The sequence below is a fragment of the Felis catus genome, chromosome D4 (genome assembly GCF_018350175.1).
Source record: "Felis catus isolate Fca126 chromosome D4, F.catus_Fca126_mat1.0, whole genome shotgun sequence".
In the NCBI taxonomy this organism is placed as follows: domain Eukaryota; kingdom Metazoa; phylum Chordata; class Mammalia; order Carnivora; family Felidae; genus Felis; species Felis catus.
The window spans coordinates 54,788,523-54,808,891 of record NC_058380.1 but is presented as its reverse complement, the minus strand read 5'-3'; the positions used below and the strand labels follow the sequence as shown (position 1 = coordinate 54,808,891).

The window sequence follows — 20,369 nt, the reverse complement described above, 5'->3', positions numbered from 1 at the left end:
ACACATTATATAAGAGCTATTTTAAAGCCAGTCCCCATATAAACCTGATATGAAGCATCAGACTATTTTTCCAACAGGGAAAGAGGGTAAATTTAAATTGATTTCAACAGTTCGATATGTAAGAATACTGAATGGGTTGAAGAGACATTCAGTAATAGAAAAAGTTAATTCTTTCACAATAAATGATTGCCTTACCTTGAATTCCATTAATAGTTTCTGTTAAGTCATCATGAAAGAAGTTAGCCTAGATATTTACCATATTATGTGCTGGCAAGTAACACACACACACACACACACACACACACACACACACACACACACACAGTAATATTTCTTATGAAAACTAGTGTTCAAGAAATGAGAAAATAACTTCTTCACAACTAATGTAATTAAGACCAAAGTTTGGTCACATACACCTTTCAAAGGAAATATAAGCCCACATGCCATGCAGAATGGCTACTGGTAGTGGGTTCAAGGATACAACAACAGTTCAGAAGAAAAACTATTTTGTTTATTTATAAAAGAAATGTTCATTCCTGATCTATTAAAACTATTCACCAATATTATTTGGAAAAGACAAGAGTGCAAAGGTAGAAAAGCAGAGGATTTGGGATAAAAAAAGACATGTTTTTGTCCTCTGCTTTTACCCACATTGTTGTTTCTTGATCATGTCATTGACCCTCTCTGGGTCTCAGCTTCCTCAGGACTTGTAACATTTTATAAACATGACCTCAAGGGGTTGTTATGCAGACTAAATGATGTAATATATATGTATAAACCCTCTATATACTATAAAGTGTTATATAAATGTCACACGTATATAATCATTACTAACATAAAAATGAGCAACGTAAGAAAAGGTGTGAGTTTGTGTGCTTAATTCAAGACCATTCAGCCATTTCTGCTACTCCCTCTTTCCAATCTCCTAAAGGCTAATTAATTACATAGCTTAATTACTATGCAAACGAGACTCAAACTGCTGTCAGAACAATTAACATCATAGAGCCATGCACCTACCATATCTTGAATCCTTCAGTTTATTCAAATTGAAGAATTTCTTTCCTGGTTGTGCAGGATCTAAAGGCTCAACAAGGTGTGCAAATGGGTTGCTCATGATTCCTGATGGCCACGTGTCCCTGAAAAGAAAAGGGAACATTTAATTTCTAACTGTCAAAACTGGACCTCATTTATTTTGACAATCATGGTAGATATTCACTTCAAGACATCACTCATCTTTTCACAGGAGGAAGGCAGGACATAAATGACTACAATAATTATATTCTTAGCAAATAAAATGGGCTTCTGTGAAGGTATCGTGAAAGCTAGCATTCACCTCTTGAGAGACCATAAAATCCCACACTTTTGTCTTATGTCTACAACTTTCCAACATTTTTCCACCAATAAGATATACCGTGTCTTATGGTCAATCCTGAAGATACAAACTGGCCCTTTGAGCTGGACTCATGTCTTGCCTGACAGGAGGTAAAAGGTCATAGCAGATGACATGGAATTGTATAAAACTTGAACTTTGGAAGTGGGGGCTTGAAAGCACTATTTCCTGTTGTAACAGTCTCTGCAGCATTTGAAAGAAACATGGTAGTTTGAAGTCTTCCTGATTCACTTTGCACAAGGTGGCAACAAAGTGTTCACATCAAGGAATCTCTGTTACTGCAGTGGGGCCTAAAGGCCTAAACTTACTTCCCAAGTGAGTGTGGAGGAGACCCTCTACCCCAGCTCCAGGCAGGTTTATAAGCAGTGAATCAGGGAAGTAATTGTTCCTGGCCGCCACCACACAGATAAATAGAATTTCAAATAACATAAATGTACGACTCAGAGAAAAACACAGTAGGAATAGCAAGTAGAGAAGGAATAAGAAAACTTGTTTTTAGTCCTACCCCTGGGGCAAAAATCCTTCAGCCAATCCATTTCCCAATTTTGAGATAAGAATAGTAATGTTCCGGGGCGCCTGGGTGGCTCAGTCGGTTCAGCGTCTGAACTTGGCTCAGATCATGATGTCATGGTTTATGAGTTCAAGCCCCGGTTTGGGGTCTCTGCTGTTGGAGCAGAGCCTGCTTTGGATCCTCTGCCTCCCTCTCTCTGTTCCTCCCTGGCTTTCTCTCTCTCTCTCTCTCTGCCCTTCCCCCTGCTCATTCTCTCTCTCTCTCTCTCTCTCTCTCTCAAAAATAAATACAAACATTAAAAATAAAAAAGAATAGTAACATTTCTGAGGCGTGTAGAGATCACTTAAAACTAAAATCTTAAAAAAACAAAAACAAAACACAAGAATACTAACATTTGCCCAATTAATTCAGGGGTTTTATGAATACTTAAATATTCAACATATTTGAGGATGACTAATATGAAACGATCAACATATTACTGTAAAATGAAAAAACAATATGTGCAAACTCTGGACATATGGGTTCAGTTCATACCACCACAATAAGACAAGTATTGCAATAATGTGGGTCAAAAGAATGTTTTGGTTTCCCAATGCATATAAAAGTTATGTTTACACTATACATTAATCTATTTAAAAATAATGTATATACTTTAATTAAAAAACACTTTATTGCTGGGGCAGGAGGGTGGCTCAGTCAGTTAAGCATCCAAATTTAGCTCAAGTCACAATCTTGCAGTTTATGAGTTCAAGCCCCACGTCGGGCTCTGTGCTGACAGCTCAGTCTGGAGCCTGTTTCAGATTCTGTGTCTCCCTCTCGTACTCTGTCTCTGTCTCTCTCTCTCTCTCTCTCAAAAATAAACATTAAAAAATGTTTAAATAAAAAATACTTTATTGCTAAAAAATGCTAACCATCATCTGAGCTTTCAGGGAGTCATAATCACTGATTGTAGACAACTATACCAAATCTAATGATAATGAGTAAGTTTGCTATATTGTGAAAATTGTCAAAATGTGACACAGAGACAGGAAGTGAAGAAATGCTGCTGGGAAAATGACACCAACAGACTTGCTCAAAGCGGGGTTGCTACAAACCTTCCATCTATAAAAAATGCAGTATCTGCAAAGCACAATAAAATGTGGTGTGTCTGTAACAGGAAATGACCCTTTGGGGGGATAAAAAGTTACAAGTGGTTCTTGTCTCCCTAGACAGGCCCATAGCTTCATGAAAACACCAAAGCGACTGGCTCCTTTAAGAAGGGCAGGGGCCTTGAAGTCAAGATTAGGAGTAAGACTCAGTTTCCACTACTCATCCTTTCATTTTGTTTGTGTTTTTAGCCATGTACCCATGTTGTGTTTTTACCCATATAACTTTTTGAAAACTAACTGAAAGTTTAAAAGAAATAGATATTTGTGTATATCCTCTGTCTAAAGTCCAGGGCTAGGGAATTCTGGGGAGAGGCAGTGGACTGAGAAGCAGCCCCTGCCTTCCTGGAGTTAGCAGTGCTGGAGGCCACAGGACAAGCCAGACACCTGTCAGGAGCACTAGAGAATGCAGAGGACAGAGTGAGGTTGTCTGCCAGCATCTCTGTGCCGGCAATGACTTCTTTCCCCGAGTTCCACGTGGTTTTGCAGGGGCTGCCATTTTGTCAGGGAGAGGGAAAGCTATCTGCCCTAATCTGGGCCAATCCACTTCCTTCTCTGGGAATTCTGGAACCAAAACTAAAGAAAGGCCAGCAAGGGAAACTGTGTTTATAAAAGCATATGCCCCTAGACCATCTGAGTTAGAACTACCCAGGGATAGTTCTGGTTAAAAATACAGACAGATTCCTAAGTCTCACCGCTAAGCTACTGAATCAGAATTGATGGGGGAGGTGGGAGGAGGGAGGAGGCCTGGGTGGAATGTGCCGTCTAAGGGGGGCAGTGGCCATTTGGCTCCAGCCTAGAGCTGATGCAGGAATGCCCAGCCCACTGTTGACAGATCATCCAATTTTTCAAGCAAGTCTGGCAGTCGGGATTTCTACGTGAACTCTCTTGATTTAGAAATGTTGGTAACTAAATGTTTCTAAAATACCGTGTGAGTCTGTAGCATGACGGCTAAACCGAACACGCCTGTGGGCTCTATGTGACCACTGGACTGCCAGCCCGTGACACGTGTCCCAGCCCCACCTGGCAGATGTCTCAGACTGGAGAAGGGCAGGGTAATCAGAGAGAGAAAACTCAGGTAGGCAACTACAGAGAGAAAGGAGGCGAGAGGTAACCTGCGTGGGGAACTGGATGGCGGCAGCTGATGTGGAAAAGCGGTGGATGGAAAGAAGAGGCAAAAGCTAGAGAAAACAGCCACGGAGAGAATCACCGAATCATGGGGCAGAAGAAATACAACTGAACCCTAAGTGTGGAAGGCGGGAGGATCTTAGGACTGCTTTGGGAAGGAACACTGTGGCCTTGAAGACAGAGTACATTTCTTTATCTTTATTTATTTTGAGACAGAGAAAGCATGAATGGGGGAGGGGCAGGCAAGAGAGAGAGAGAATCCCTAGTAGCCTCTGCACTGTCAGCACAGAGCCCAATGAACCATGAGATCACGACCTGAGGCAAAGCTGGATGCTTAATCGACTGGGCCACCCATGTGCCCCGGAGGACAGAGCACATTTCTTAAAGTGCTGCACAGATGTGAGATACTCATTGTTCATCCCCACTAAATGAGGAGCCAGTCAGGAGGAAAAAAAAACCTATAAATATACTGTTTAGTAAGAAATACGCTGGCTTGTCGGTAGAAGTTTACAAATTGGTGGGCTCAGAAAACAAGACTAATAATTCCACTGATTGTAATTTTGAGGCTGTAAATTGAAAAAGGCAATAATAATCCTATTCTCCCTTTGATTTGTTACCGATTCCATTGCCCCTAGATGTAACTTTTCTACCCCACACAAGTAGCAACTGCAACAGTGAAACTGCTGTTTGGCCTGCCTGGGAAATGGGTCAGGAAAAGAGCCTCTCCACAGAGGCTGTGGGACACTTGAGAATCTCTGCAGCCAGAGGAAGTGGTGGGAGGCCCTTGCAGAATGGGGCAGGGTGAGTCCTTCACATCTTTAAAAAGCCTTGAGTCTTTGACTCTTCCCTATCTCTGTGTCAAACCCTAATGGGGACAGGTGCCTCAAGTTTGCCAAAAGTCTACGATTAAACCAACTGCTAAGTTGTACCCGTTTGCCATGACGCAGTGGATGAAATGTGTCAATTTACTTCCCTATAGCTTACGAATGCCCCGTAACTCTGGCAGAACTCTGAAAACCTTCCACAATTTCTGCTGTTCCCACCACCCTATGAAGCCTACCAGTATTTCAGGACAGATATGGTGACCGACAGAGCTCTTAGGGAAAATGGCTTGTGTAAAAAGTGCTCTACCGTCTGCCTCCCCTTTTCCTTAAAAACTAGAAAATTGTCAGGGTGCCTGGGTGGCTCGGTCGATTAAGCGTCTGACTTCGGCTCAGGTCATGATCAAGTGAGTTTAAGCCCCGTGTCGGGCTCTCTGCTGTCAGCACAGGGCCAGCTTTGGGTCCTCTGTCTCCCTCTTTCTCTGTCACTCCCTAACTTGTGCGCATGCAAAAACCAACTAGACAATTGTCTCATTTCACTAATCAATGAACCAAATTCTACTTGCAGAAGCTAAAAGAGAAAGAAATCAGTCACCAGTTCCTAAGTACCAACACATAAGTACACGGGTACCGGTACATAAATATACCCAATGCTTTACACCATCTTCTCTAATTTTGGCAACACCTCTGTAAGCTAAAGCATATCATTATTTCCATTTTACAGCCAAGGAAACTGCAGCTCAGAGAGATACAAAAATTTGCCTAAGGACATACACCTAGTTAGAGGCAGAGCCAGGTTTGAAATCCTGGCTCTTCCCACCCCACCCTCAAGCGACTTCCTCCACCCCAGGTGCAGCAACTTCGGTTCTGAAGGTGGTGCTGTGTAGAGGTCACAGACCAACCCCAAAGCTAAAACAAACAAACAAACAAACAAACAAAAACCCCAAAAAACAAAACAGGAGAGATTCATAGGCCTGAGAAACCCTCCTGCTGAGACTCAGTTTGGAATACTGGAGTTGCTTTTCCTTCTTTCCGGGGTCACCCAGCACGTTAGTCTGAGCTGGGCATTGTCACATGCCCCTTGCCACTTTTACTAAGTCACAGGTCAGTGACAAGCAATAGCAGCAACCCAAAACTGGTTTTGCTTCTGGGAAACTGTCCTTTCAAAAAGCTGGAGGGCTCTGGAAATCCCTTCCAGGTTTCACTCATGCTATTACTCCTGTCTTAAAATCACTTTATAGGAGCTCCCAATGCTTTAGCAGTCCCAAGAGAAAGCCAAAAACAACTGTGTTCCAAGGAGGGTAGAAGGGAAAGACCTTTGGCTTGGGAACAGTCCAGATCCAAAGTAGAATCTAGGCATCATAAATGCCTCCTAGGTCTGCCTTCCCCTGGCCAGACTCCTATTCCATCCTCAAACCTCAAGTATTACTGCAAATCCTGCAGACTCCCCGAGGTCTGGGTTTCATCTAGAAACCCCACCAGCTGGCCAGGGAGCGCTGCCTACTTCCCACAGGCACAGGAAGCACAGACCCCCACCATTTCAACTCCCTTCTTTTCTTACCTGCCATCCTCCCTTCCCTCGGTTTTGTTCCTGCCTTTTTTCTGTTTCACCTAATTCCCATTCAATACTAATAAAAGGGAGGAGTGAAGAGAGAGTTGTTGTGGACTTTTTTTGGGGAGCGGGTGGAATGTTATCCTAGTTTTTTTCTTTTTGGAAGGGTGAGGGTTAGTGTCATGGAAATAAGCATGGGTGCTACCTTTTCTGCTCCACAGAGTAAGATAGTATTGCCTAGAGGAAAAGAGAAAACAAATTAAAAACAAGAAGAAAAAGTTAAGAAAGGGAAATGATATCTTTTAAGCAGTGATGTTAGAGCTCATTAAGAACTTGTGCTTCATGAACCTTGCGTTGAGGACTGTAGGACCGCTGAACATTGGCCCCGGCCTGAGAATCAAGTAGGACGCATGAACAGTTCTTATACAAAAGGAATTTAAAGACAGACACTTGCACTGTACTTGAAACCCTTCTCTACACTTAGCTCACACTCTTAAAATGAAGAGAATTATTCAGTTGAGAAACAGTGTGTTTCAAAGCTAACCCATCCTGAAATACCAGCTGGGTGACTTGTACATTGTCATGATCCCCTCAGGTGTATCTTGTGCTGGGACAGGAGAGGTTGGGGAAAGAGTACTGAACACCAGATTTTTAAAGCAAATTACTAAAAACACTAAACATTAGCATAGGCAGACAGATCTAATTTAACAAATGAACCATGCTCTTGGCAAAATAGGTGCAGGCAGTTCAGAGCTGGGCTTCCTCCCCAACCACAGTCTTGCTGCCAACCAACCTTTGGTCTCAATTTTGGACACCTGCAGGGGACTCAGAGAGGCACCACCTTTTTGTGCACATGTGGCATGGCATTAACCCATCCCCCACCATGCCCTTGGGACACCTGGCCCTAGATGCTATGCAGGTGATGAGACAGAATCAGAGAATGTTGAGCCTTCTGGAGAGAACTTAGAGATGCCATAGCATTTTCCTGGCCAGGAGACAGAGGTCCCCAGAAGCAAAGTGGGATCACTAGATTTATGAGTGGTAGACCTAGGAAGAAGATACAGCTGATTTTCTCTCCAATGAAACGCAAATTTCTGGCAGGGATAAAAAGTATGCGCAAAATCCTCCAAAAGTAAAGTTTAAAAAAGTACCACTTAGGCATATCACAGCCTTCTGGCACTTTTGTGAGTGAGTTCTCTAATCACTGACTGAGCCTTCCATGTGGTGCAAAATACCAGAGAACTGACTGGCAGCTGAACTTTGGGAAAACAACTTAGAGTTAAGTTTTTCATAATCTACCCTGGGTAACTAGTTTTTTTTTTCTAAGAGAGGCAGACAAGGGCAAATAAATTTTATTGATATAAATATCAAACATACAATTCCTTACTCAGATTTAACATAAGAAATGTGAGCAAAGACTCACATTAATAGAAATGAAATAGAAGAAGTTGAATTATATATATACGAGAATCTAATTTAAAAACTTCAAGACTATTAGTATATATTCATTCATACACACACATACCATCATATATAGAAATGAACAGAAAAAGATCTAAAATAAAGTCAACATTGATTATCCTTAAGTAGATAAATGTTTCTTAAGTAGAAACTATCTTTTAAAAGGAAGCTAGAACACTTCATAAAGTTCCTGAAACCACAACATACAGTTCTTTCTTTCATAATGTCTGATGAGGATTTATTTAAAAATAGTTTGTGACTATTACTCTTTAGATAAACCCACTCTGCTCCTCCAAACTACGTCCTTGTTGTCCAACGATGCAGTGAAACGGTTCACTAAAGAATTTGTAAATGGTTCACATTTAACATCAGACAGATCAGTTGCATATGTCATACAGGTCACAAGTATCAATCCAAGCTGGACCCCTTCCTTCTCATCACCCTCCTCAGCCCTCCTCCAGCCCCCCTTCTCCCCATCACCCTACTGTCCTGCAATCCCAGCAGGAGACCAAACTTGCTGCAGAACCATATCTTCTAGGCTGGTGAGAATCAAAAATATTACACTAAGTAAAAGATGATCGTTGCAGAAATATTACAAAGTGCAGGTAAACAAAAAGAAGAAAATAAAAGTCACCTGTAATACCATGGTTTGGAGTTTCATCTAACATGACTTTTAAAGGTATTTGGATTTTGGGGTGCCTGGGTGGCTCAGTCAGTTGAGCGTCTGACTTTGCCTCAGGTCACCATCTCATGGTTTGTGAGTTCAAGCCCCACAATGGGCTCTGTGCTGACAGCTCAGAGCCTGGAACCTCCTTCAGATTCTGTGTATCCCTGTCTCTGCCCCTCCCTCACTCGCACTCTGTCTCTCTCTCAAAATAAACATTAAAAAATATTGGAAAAAAAAGAAATAAATGTATTTAGATTTCTTTAAAAAATGGATTAGACCTCAGAGTGTTTTGCAAATTGCCTTTTCTCACTCAGCAATACATCTCTATCGGGCTATCAGGTGATATTTTATATCATTTTTAATTACACCATAAAAATCTATCATTTAGATATACAACAATTTACTTAAATCTCCCATTAGTTAAATACTTAGTTTCCAGGTATTAACAGGCAAACAATGCTGCAACCTTTGTACACACTTCTTTGAGTAGGTCCTCAATCCATTTCCTTAGTATAAATTCCTAGCTTCTGGTCCCTAGAAGTAGGACAGCTGAGTGAAAGGATTTGCATGTCTCCATTGTGTTAAACATCACCACGTGGCCTGGGAAAGGCCGTGCCAATTTATGACCCTTCTCTGAGGCAGTGAATGGAGGTGCCTCAACTAGGCAACATAATTCTTTGCCAAATGGAAAGATTAAAAAGCTAATCTTGGGCGTATCTTTAATTGCCAGTGAAGGTGGACACTTTTTCATGTCTCTTTGACATCTGAATTTCTTCTTTTGTAAAGTGTCAGTCTGCCACACACAGACCAAACCGAGTGATACCCAGATGGCCTTTGGTGACCAAATGTTCTCCTTGGAGGAGGACTTCACCGAGCTCTTAGTGTGGATGAGACTGGGCTCTGGGAACCCTAAAATCTTTGGGCAGCTCTAAGGTCTGATGTACAGTCTGACCCCATGCCGAGGTGCATCCTGAACCTAGCTGGTTATAGCAAGGTAAGAGGCCCCATTAGCTTAAATCATGGGCAAAACCCCATTTGGTTCAGTGAGCTTTGCTCTCTGTTACCCAGACTGAACTTCCAAAGCCCAGGCAGCAATCTTGCAAGTGGGTTTTAGGACACTGAACACAGAGCATGGGCAGCACACTGCTGACCCATCACTCTTGCCAGAGGAACATCTCGGACCATACACCCTGCAGAACGCCACACCGTGATGCTTATTCGGCACAGCCAGATTTGCAGAAATGCGCGGAAAGGCCGACTGACTTTAGCTAAATGCCAGTGATCAGATCCAGTAAGATACACCTCTTCAAGTCACTTTCCAGACTGTGGAGTATAGAAATCCAAGATTTAGCTGCTTCTGTTATCAGAGTTGAATCTTTTTAGGTTGTTTTAGGATAGGGAAAGAGGGGCAGTATGAATGGGCCCCACAATCAACCAGCAGGGGACAGGAGTGAGCCTGAGCAGCGGGACTCCTGCCAGTAATGGGGTGGGGAGGACAGGTTTTGTTTAGTTCTCGAGGGTGGGGAGTGTGCCTATCAGTTTCCAGGAGAGCTTGTATAGTTTCAAAGAGTTTCCAAGAGATTAGTGGAGAGTGATGGATAAAGTACAGACAACACACGCTCCACATTATTTAGGATATCTAAAGGCACACAGGGGTGGGCTTTTAAAATCCATCCAGACAACAGAAAGAGGTTTCTTCTGTATTTCATGTGGTTTTCCCATCTCTCCCCTCCTCACATTTTCCTAAATACACCCATTCTGAATTTTCACGGGTCCCAACTCTAAAGTCAAAGTCAAGTCACTGCATCTCTAGAGTTCATTTCAGTTCACTATAAGGATTAGCAATGCTTCATTTATTTTCTGTTTAAAGAGAAATTAATTGGTCCCACTCCCAAACTGACTGTTGTGTATCTAAATATCATGCTACTTATAAACAACTTTTTGTCAAAAGCGAGATTCCAAGGATGTCTATGTAAGCATAAATAAGACTGAGGTCAGAACCACCCAGGCCAGCAAACCACCATGGCTTGTCAAGTGGATTTTTTCACAAAGTAGAGAACTAGAAAGATTAGCTCTTTGCTTTCTTTGATGTAACCACATCTGGACAACTGTAATAACTAAATATCTCCGGATTTTCCCAGAGACCAGGTCATCTAAAAAAACAAAAACAAAAACTACCCACAGAAATCTCTTAAATGGGGTACTTGGAAAGAATTTTGAATAAGAAGCCCTAAGAGCAACAATCTATTTTGGGACAGAATGTAAACAAAGAAAGAGGTAGTGCAGAAGGAGGGTCTCACAGAAAGGAATTGTTGTGCAACAATATAACCGAATCCATCAACCCATTTTTTTTGAACAATAATTATATGCGACGTGCACCTTTGTCTGTAAACATGAATAAGACTGCTTCTGTATCAGAAAGTTTTGCCATCACAAAACAAAGACAATTTGCTTGTCTTTTTTATTTTTATTTCCTTACTAAATTAAAAAAATTTTTCAATGTTTATTTTTTGAGAGAGATAGATAGAGACAGAGTGCTAGTGGAGAGGGACAGAGAAAGAGGGAGACGCAGAATCCAAAGCAGGCTCCAGGCTCTGAGCTGTCAGCACAGGGTCCGACGTGGATTTTGAACTCATGAACTGCAGATCATGACTTGAGCCGAAGTTAGATACTCGACTGACTGAACCACCCAGGTGCCCCTGTTTTTGCCAAATTTTTAAATAATCAGTCTATTTTCACTTATTCTTCCATCTCATCCTGGACAACTGCCCAGAAGGCTCCACATATATTCCTAGATTTTTAAAAAGAGCTGTCACAGTTTTGAAATGATTGAGTTCCATTTTGAATGAGCCATATAACCTTTCTGTGCCTCAGTTTCCTAACCTGTAACATAAGTTTAGTTGATGATCCTAAAAAGTCCCTTCTGAGTGAAAAAAATTCTATGCTTCGTTATTCATGTATTCAACACACATTTATATTAACCATCTAATATGTGCCAGGAACTGTTTTAGGCACTGGGGATACACCCAATAAAAAACTGACAAAGGCCCTGCCTGTGTGGTGCTTCCATGAGGAGGGAGACAGAGTACACAGCTAAATGATATACAAACAGAATGTCAGATGGTGACCAGCTCTGTGGATAGGCAGGACAAGGGCAGTAGGGAGTGTTGGGCCGTGAAGCATACTGAGAGATCAAAGGAGGTCTCATTCATATGGAGGCACTTGAGCAGAGCCTTGAAGGAAGTGAGGGGACAAGCTATGTACAACTGGAGCAGGGGTGAGACCATGTGCAAAAGGCCCTGAGGCGGGTCTGAGGAAGGCAAGGAGGCCAGGGCAAGGTGAATGAGGGCAGAAAAGGAGACAAGGTGGGGAGGCAGCAGACTTGGCCACTGTAGGGACTGTGACTGAAGACAAAGTACTGTCCTAGCTTTACACTTGGTTTAAATTAACTGTAGAATCCCAACACTGGAATTTGTTAAAGTCTGATATGAAATTAAGTCATAATGTGAAAATACTAGATTAGGGGTGCCTGGGTGGCTCAGTCGGTTAAGCGTCCGACTTCAGCTCAGGTCATGATCTCACGGTCAGTGAGTTCGAGCCCCGTGTCGGGCTCTGTGCTGACAGCTCAGAGCCTGGAGCCTGCTTCAGATTCTGTGTCTCCCCCCCTCTGCCCCTCCCCTGCTCATGCTCTGTCTCTATCTCAAAAATAATTAAAAACATTAAAAAAAAAAAAAAGAATGCAGCATCATGAACAGAACATAACATTAAAAAAAAAAAAAGGAAAAAAAGAAAATACTAGATTACATTTAAAAAGTAGCTAACTTCCTGAAATCTAACTTTTCTGTTTCCTTGAACTTCGTTATTAAGTAACACTGGAAATTTTTAGGATGTATCATTAAGATGATCATGACTCACTCAGCAGACATACACAACCACTGCCAAAGGCAACAGACAGGATTTGGGGGACAGGGGCCATGGCCACTGCACTGTCTGAGGGAATAGCCCCTGCGCCTTGTCAAGACTCCCAGTTCTAGGCTTGCTGGCGAAGACAGCACAACATCATATGTAATTCCCAAAGGAGGAAGGCTTACCTGACACATTCTTTAAGTTCATTTTAAATTAACTGCAGTAGCACAAACTCAAAAGAACAGAAATAGTTTTAATTTTTGATATCACTGTGGTCTAATAGAAGCAGTTTCACAAAAGGGCTTGTCAACTTCAGAATTTATACTTCCAGGAAAGTCATCGTGGGGTCATAAAACATTTGGTCAGAAAGGAAGAAGCAGGGCAGGGCCCCCCAGGCGTCCTGACCCAGCCCTCTGCTCCTGATCTCATCCTCTCCTCATAAAGGTCAGTCTTCAGCCTCTTCTTGGAATGTGGGTCTCCTATCCTGCAGTAACCCACAGTTATCAGTGGGGCTTCAAAAATGACACCTGCAGACACCCCAAAAGTGATATTTTGCAGAACCAAGTCCTATAGCATCTAACTTACAAAAAAAATTTTTTAAGGTTTATTTATTTTTGAGAGAAAGAGAGAGAGAGAGAGGGCGAGCGAATGAGCATGAGTGAGGGAGGAGCAGAGACAGAAAGGCAGACACAGAATCCGAAGCAGGCTCCAGGCTCTGAGTTGTCAGCACAGAGCCGGACTTGGGGCTCAAACCATGAGATCATGACCTGAGCCTAAGTCGGACGCTTAACTGACTGAGCCACCCAGGCGACCCCCTATTGCATCTAACTTTTGAGGCGAGAGGAGTGGGGTAGGGGCAGACCACTGTGTTTTTAAAAGTATTGTGGGGCAGACCTAGTTGATATCCATTCTTTAAGAAAAGCTGCATGATTTCCTCAAGCTTCTGAACAAATTGTATAGATGTTTGGTAATGAACTTTTCTAACTCAAATTTTAGGAACTAGAAAGAAAGAGTGTCGCTACAAGAGGCAGGGTGTCAGGCTGCCAGGGTCTCAGAGGGCAGCATTTACCTCCATGAATTTCCCAAGTTTCTGAGGTCATCAACCCTCACTCACCTCAGAACTGGACTTAAGAATGATGACTCATGCTAACAGAGTTCTCAGAAGCTTGAGGTATAAACCCATATATTTATTGATTTTCCAAAAGAAAGACAACTGCCAGGATGACCCGATGCTCTTGTTTTCTGACCATCACATTCTTTCCCCAGAGCAGTTGAGTGATGTGGTTCAGAGCTGGAAACCGAAGCTAAATATCAGGCATATTGAAAGGGGGAGCTGGAACTCAAAATCAAGTCCATCACACTCTAAAGCCTACCTCTTTTTTTTTTTTTTTAATTTTTTTTTTCAACGTTTATTTATTTTTGGGACAGAGAGAGACAGAGCATGAACGGGGAAGGGGCAGAGAGAGAGGGAGACACAGAATCGGAAGCAGGCTCCAGGCTCTGAGCCATTAGCCCAGAGCCTGACACGGGGCTCGAACTCACGGACCGCGAGATCATGACCTGGCTGAAGTCGGACGCCTAACCGACTGCGCCACCCAGGCGCCCCTAAAGCCTACCTCTTAAGCAGCTAAGCCTTCACCCTATCTCAGTGGCCCAGACAGTGGCATGGCATCTATATGCAAATGCCATTTCATGGCATCAAAGACATAACAAGTAATAAAATAGCATTAGACATATTTGGCACCTGGGCCTCTCTGGATTGTCTAAGAGACAGGATGTAAATTCATTCATACATTTGACATTTTTTTTAAAATTTTTTTTTAACGTTTATTTATTTTTGAGACAGAGAGAGACACAGCATCAACGGGGGAGGGGCAGAGAGAAAGGGAGACACAGAATCGGAAGCAGGCTCCAGGCTCTGAGCCATCAGCCCAGAGCCCAACTCGGGGCTCGAACTCCCGGACCTCGAGTTCGTGACCTGAGCTGAAGTCGGATGCTTAACTGACTGAGCCACCATACATTTGACATTTATAGGCAACTGGGATAAAGGAACACAGTCCCCATTGCTCTTCAGTCACACATAGACTGGACAGGAGGAATTAATAACAATATCATGAGATCCATGCTACAGCAGTGGTGAATGGTGATAAAGAAACCTCTTGGGAGAACAGCTAATCCAGCCTGGGAGGCGGGGCATGAAGACCTCCAGGGACAGGGAAAACCGGAACTTCACGAATGGAGGGAGTCAATGAAAGTATATTTGGGGCAGAGAACACAGCACACAAAGGCATGGAAGTGTGACCCTGTGGAAATCATAAAGCAGGCCCAGGTGGATGAAGTACAGGAGGCATGTGGGCAGAGCTAAGTGAGGAGGGAAAGGAAGGGGGCAGGGTCCCCATCACAAGGGGCCTCACAAAAAGGTTCAGCTTTATCCTGGAGACAGGGGCACCATTAAAGGATTCTAGTCTGGATGCTTCAAGACCTGATTTGATTTTCTGAGATCACTCTGGTAGTCTGGGGGACTGCTTCAGGAGAAGGATGCTGGACTTATGTTGGGGAGGCAGGTTACAGTCAGAAAGAGAGGTCAGAGGCAATATATCTCAGTGAGAATTAAAAAAGCACAATGGACGGAATTCAAACTGTATTACAAAGCTGTTATCATGAAGACAGTATGGTACTGGCACAAAAACAGACAGGTCAATGGAACAGAATAGAGAACCCAGAAATGGGCCCACAAACATATGGCCAACTAATCTTTGACAAAGCAGCAAAGAATATCCAATGGAATAAACACAGTCTCTTCAGCAAATGGTGCTGGGAAAACTGGACAGTGACATGCCGAAAAATGAACCTGGACCACTTTCTTACACCATACACAAAAATAAACTCAAAATGGATGAAAAACCTAAACGTAAGACAGGAAGCCATCAAAATCCTCAAGGAGAAAGCAGGCAAAAACCTCTGTGACCCTGGCTGCAGCAACTTCTTAACACGTCTCCAGAGGCAAGGGAAACAAAAGCAAAAATGAACTATGGGGACCTCATCAAAATAAAATGCTTCTGCATGGTGAAGGAAATAATCAGCAAAACTAAAAGGCAACCAATGGAATGGGAGAAGATATTTGCAAACAACATGTCAGATAAAGGGTTAGTATCCAAAATCTATAAAGAACTTACCAAACTCAACACCCAAAAAACAAATAATCCAGTGAAGAAATGGGCAAAAGACATGAATAGACAAAGAAGACATCCAGATGGCCAAATGACATGAAAAAATGCTCAACATCACTCATCATCAGGGAAATACAAATCAAAACCACGAGATACCACCTCACACCTATCAGAAGGGCTAACATTAACAACTCGGGCAACAACAGATGTTGGTGAGGACGCAATGAGGCTCTCTGTTGCACTGTTGGCGGGAATGCAAACTGGTGCAGCCACTCTTGAAAACAGCATGGAGGTTCCTCAAAAACTAAAAATAGAACTACCCTACGACCCAGCAATTGCACTACTAGGCATTTATCCAAGGGATACAGGTGTGCTGTTTTGAAGGGGCACATGCACCCCAATGTTTATAGCAGCACTATTGACAATAGCCAAAGTGTGGAAAGAGCCCAAATGTCCATCAATGGATGAATGGATAAAGATGTGGTATACGTATACAATGGAGTATTACTCGGCAATCAAAAAGAATGAAATCTTGCCATTTACAACTACGTGGATGGAACTAGAGGGTATTATGCTAAGCGAAATTAGTCAGAGAAAGACAAATACATGACTTCACTCATACGAGGACTTTAAGATACAAAACAGATGAACAGAAGGAAAGCAAAAATAATATAAAAACGGGGAGGGGGAAAGAACATAAAAGACTCTTAAACATGGAAACAAACAGAAGGTTATTGGAGGGGTTGTGGAAAGGGGGATGGGCTAAATGGGTAAGGGGCACTAAGGATCTACTCCTGAAATCACTGTTGCACTATATGCTAACTTGGATGTAAATTTAAAAAATAAATTAAATAAAATGGTTTAAAAAAAAACATTAAAAAATTTTTAAAAAAGAAAAAAAAACCACAACTTAAGGGGCACCTGGGTTTTGACTCAGGTCATGATGCCTGGAACGTGCTTGAGATTCTCTCTCTCTGCTCTGCCCCCACTCATGCTCATGTGTACTCTCTCTCTCAAAATAAATAAATATTTAAAAACACAAAAAATAAATAAATATTTTTCAATTTCTGGTTGTTTGTCGTTAGCATACAGAAATACAACTGAATTATTTTTATTTGGCCTTTATCCTGAAATTTTGCTATCCTCATTAGTTCTGATAGTTTGTGTGGATTCTGTATGATTTTCAACTGAGGTAAGCATGGCATCTACAAAAAAAGACTGTTCTACCATTTCAAAAAAAAAAACAGAATGGACTGAGGGTAAGAAACGAAGAAGGGGTCTAGGATAGCTCCTATGTGCCTCATTTGGACAAAATGGCAGAGCCAATGACCAAGACTGGAGCCAAGATGCTGGTTTTGGCTACAGACCTTGGGATGAAGACATCCAGCAAGCAGTTGCATAGGTGGATCTGGAGCTCAGGAGCTCGGGGCTGGGACAAGAGTTCAGAAGAACGGTAGCAATGTGTAGGCATTATGCCATGAATGCTACATCAATCCATGAGCACTACAGCCCAGTGACATGTGCAGAGTGCCTGTGGGGTACCAGGCACCTCAGCCGTGTTGTCTAATGTGGTCCATCAGCAACCCTGTGAGAAAGGCATCACCATCCCATTTTACAGTTGGGAAGATTGAGGGTTGGAGGGGTTAAGTAACCTGCCAAGGCCTTGTGGCTTGATCAGTGGCCAAGCTGGGAGTTCAACTCAGGCCCTGTGATGCCAGGGCTGATTCTAGCTCCATGTCTCCTCCCAGTAGGCAGCATAGGTGATAGAACTTACAGTCACTCCTCATACAAAAACCCAAATTAACCAATTGGATTTAAAAAATGTAACCTCGTATTAAAACAAATTTCACACTCAAAGGTACATATGGTTAAGGCTAGATAGTCAAGCTGTATTTCCCCTAAAATATCCTTGATTTTGGCAAAATCTGCATGATAGGTAACTTTGAAAGGATGTGTTGATGTCAGTAACACAGCCAAACCAGCATTTAAAACACAACTGATTCTTAACTGAACAAATAAGGGGTTTTATGAAACATACCACCCTTAAAACCAAACCCGCGGCTGGTCTTTATGCCACCACGAGTACAGAACTGTACTTTCAGCATGACTGTTCTAGCACAGCTCTTGCATATAACAGACCGTCAGCAATGATGTATTCACCTCTTGTTTTTCCTTGATCGTGCAGGAGGACAATCATAGACTGGCACCCCTTCTTCATGAACTACGCTACAGTGTGTACTGTGCTTTGTAATTTTACAATAATGGTTGTAAAAGGATGATGAGGATAAGGAATAAGTCCTCCATACACGTTTATTTGAGCAACAGCCCAGGCAAGTCACACTATCCAAATATGGGCTTGTCCAGAGCTCTCTTCAAGTCAAGAAAAGGGAAGGAAAACCACACCAGCATTCACGCACAACAGCCGCGCTAATTCAACAGAAGGTGGATTGACTTTTACAACAAATGACTAAGGCAGAAGAGGAATCTGAGAAATGATTGGTTCCGAAAGTATGAGATCACTCTGGTGGTTCTATGGCATTAAGGGATCCATACTTAACCTCCAAAACTTGGTCTGTCCCCCAAAGACATATAGTACTGAAAAAGACAGTTTCTTACTTTTGCATGTTTGCAGCACCCAATCCCAAAGTCCTATGGTTTCCAATACACATTTAAAATCAGAGTCGCCACTTTTTACCACAGGCAAGATTCACTCCATCTCCCTAAACCGGAGTTTACTTCTCTGCAGATTTAAGGTAATAATACCTGCCCTGCACTGCTGTGCCCAGCTCACGAGGGGTGCTGTGATAATAAAACAAGGGAGTAGGTGAAAGCACAGTGTACACTGGAACTCTATACCTGTGAGCCACCATTATTCATGAGATTGCTATCAACTTACTTCACGGGGCACGTGGGTCCTAAAAGTAGCCCACTTCTTTTACTGAAGGTTTAAATCTACATCTTCTTTTTTTAATGTTTATTATATTTTGAGAGAGAGAGAGAGAGAGAGAGAGAGAGAGAGAGAGAGAGAGAGAGAGAGAGAACCCAAGCGGGAGAGGGGCAGAGAAAGATGGAGACAGATCAGGCTCTGAGCTCAAACTCACAAGGTGAGCCATGAGATCATGACCTGAGCCAAATCAGCTAAGCCACCTGTGGGCTCCTTAAATCTGTATCTTAAAACACAATGGATATTCTAAAACATAATCAGATTCACTCTTAATTAGTGGGGTAAAAAAGCATTCTAAAATCAGAGAAGAGGGGCTCCTGGGTGGCTCAGTTGAACGTCGGACTTCTGCTCAGGTCATGATTTCACGGTTTGTGACATCAAGCCCCGCATCTGCTTTAAGCACAGAGCCCACTTTGGATCTTCTGTCCCTATCTCTCTGCCCCTCCCCCAGTCATACATGCTCTCTCTCAAAAATAAACATACATTAATAAAATAAAATCAGAGAAGAGCTACAGCCTCCAGATATATATGTGAAAAAAAATGACAACAGATTACAAAGAAAAATTATTTTCCTCATAACAAGTTGCCTTTTCATACTGGTTCAAATGGAAGATTCTTTTCATCACAATTCTTTAAACTGTTTTAAAATCCTTGCAGGTGAGATGAAATGTTCTCGGTCCTAGGCCATCTCTGAACATTTTCCTTTGAATGTGATGCATCTCTTTTATAACAAAAAATTTTCTTTAATGAACTCAATTCAAATTAACTTAGCATATGTATTTCTGAGCAACTTCTCTGCATTAAGCTTTGCTAAGTACCACAGAAGAAAGGGAGATAAGGAAAACACTCCCTGTTTTATAAAACGAGTACTATCTAACAAGGAGACTAAGATAAGCACACAAGTAACAGTAACATGATAAGGGTTGTAAGGAAGGTCACAGAAAAGACACAGCTATAACCAGGGGAATCAAGAAAGGCTTTATAGAGAATTGGGAGAAGGAATGAGGGAAGGCTGATTTAGACTCGTAGGCAGAGAGGAGATCAAATGCAAAAGCAGTGAAGCAGGACAACACAGCAAGCGTTCAAGGACTGCACAGTTGCTCAGTTGGGCTGACATTAGGGCAGAATGTAGAGATTTTTTTTTTAATTTTTTTTTTTCAACGTTTATTTATTTTTGGGAGAGAGACGGAGCATGAACGGGGGAGGGGCAGAGAGAGAGGGAGACACAGAATCGGAAACAGGCTCCAGGCTCCGAGCCATCAGCCCAGAGCCTGATGCGGGGCTCGAACTCACAGACCGCGAGATAGTGACCTGGCTGAAGTCGGACGCTTAACCGACTGCGCCACCCAGGCGCCCCTGTTGACATTTTTTTTTAATGTTTTATTTTATTTTTGAGAGTGAGGGTGAGCAGGGGGGGCAGGGCAGAAGATCTGGAGCAGGCTCTGCGCTGAGAGCAGCAAGTCTGATGAGGGGCTTTAACCCAAGAACCATGAGATCAAGACCTAAGCTGAAATCGGAGGCTCAACCAACTGAGCCACCCAGGTGCCCCAAAATAATTTGTTTTATTGGTGGAGAAAGGGTGGTAGTAACATTGTCACCAGAGAAATAATCCTGTTTTCCTTGAAAAAATATAGGTTTTGGGATCTTAGTTTTTTTGTTTTATTTTTAGGTTGG

At 42.4% G+C, this 20,369-nt stretch overlaps 1 protein-coding gene across 2 annotated transcripts in view; it reads right to left on the bottom strand.

Moving 5' to 3' along the window:
- The window catches only part of ACO1 (aconitase 1), a 64,242-nt gene that overhangs the window by 38,994 nt on the left and 4,879 nt on the right, over positions 1-20,369 (bottom strand). For both annotated transcript variants that reach the window (XM_006939201.4, XM_045043464.1), the window contains exon 2: positions 1,018-1,136. In XM_006939201.4, the coding sequence (XP_006939263.1) occupies positions 1,018-1,114 (97 nt within the window). In that variant the 5' untranslated portion in view covers positions 1,115-1,136. The remainder of the gene's footprint in view (positions 1-1,017; positions 1,137-20,369) is intronic.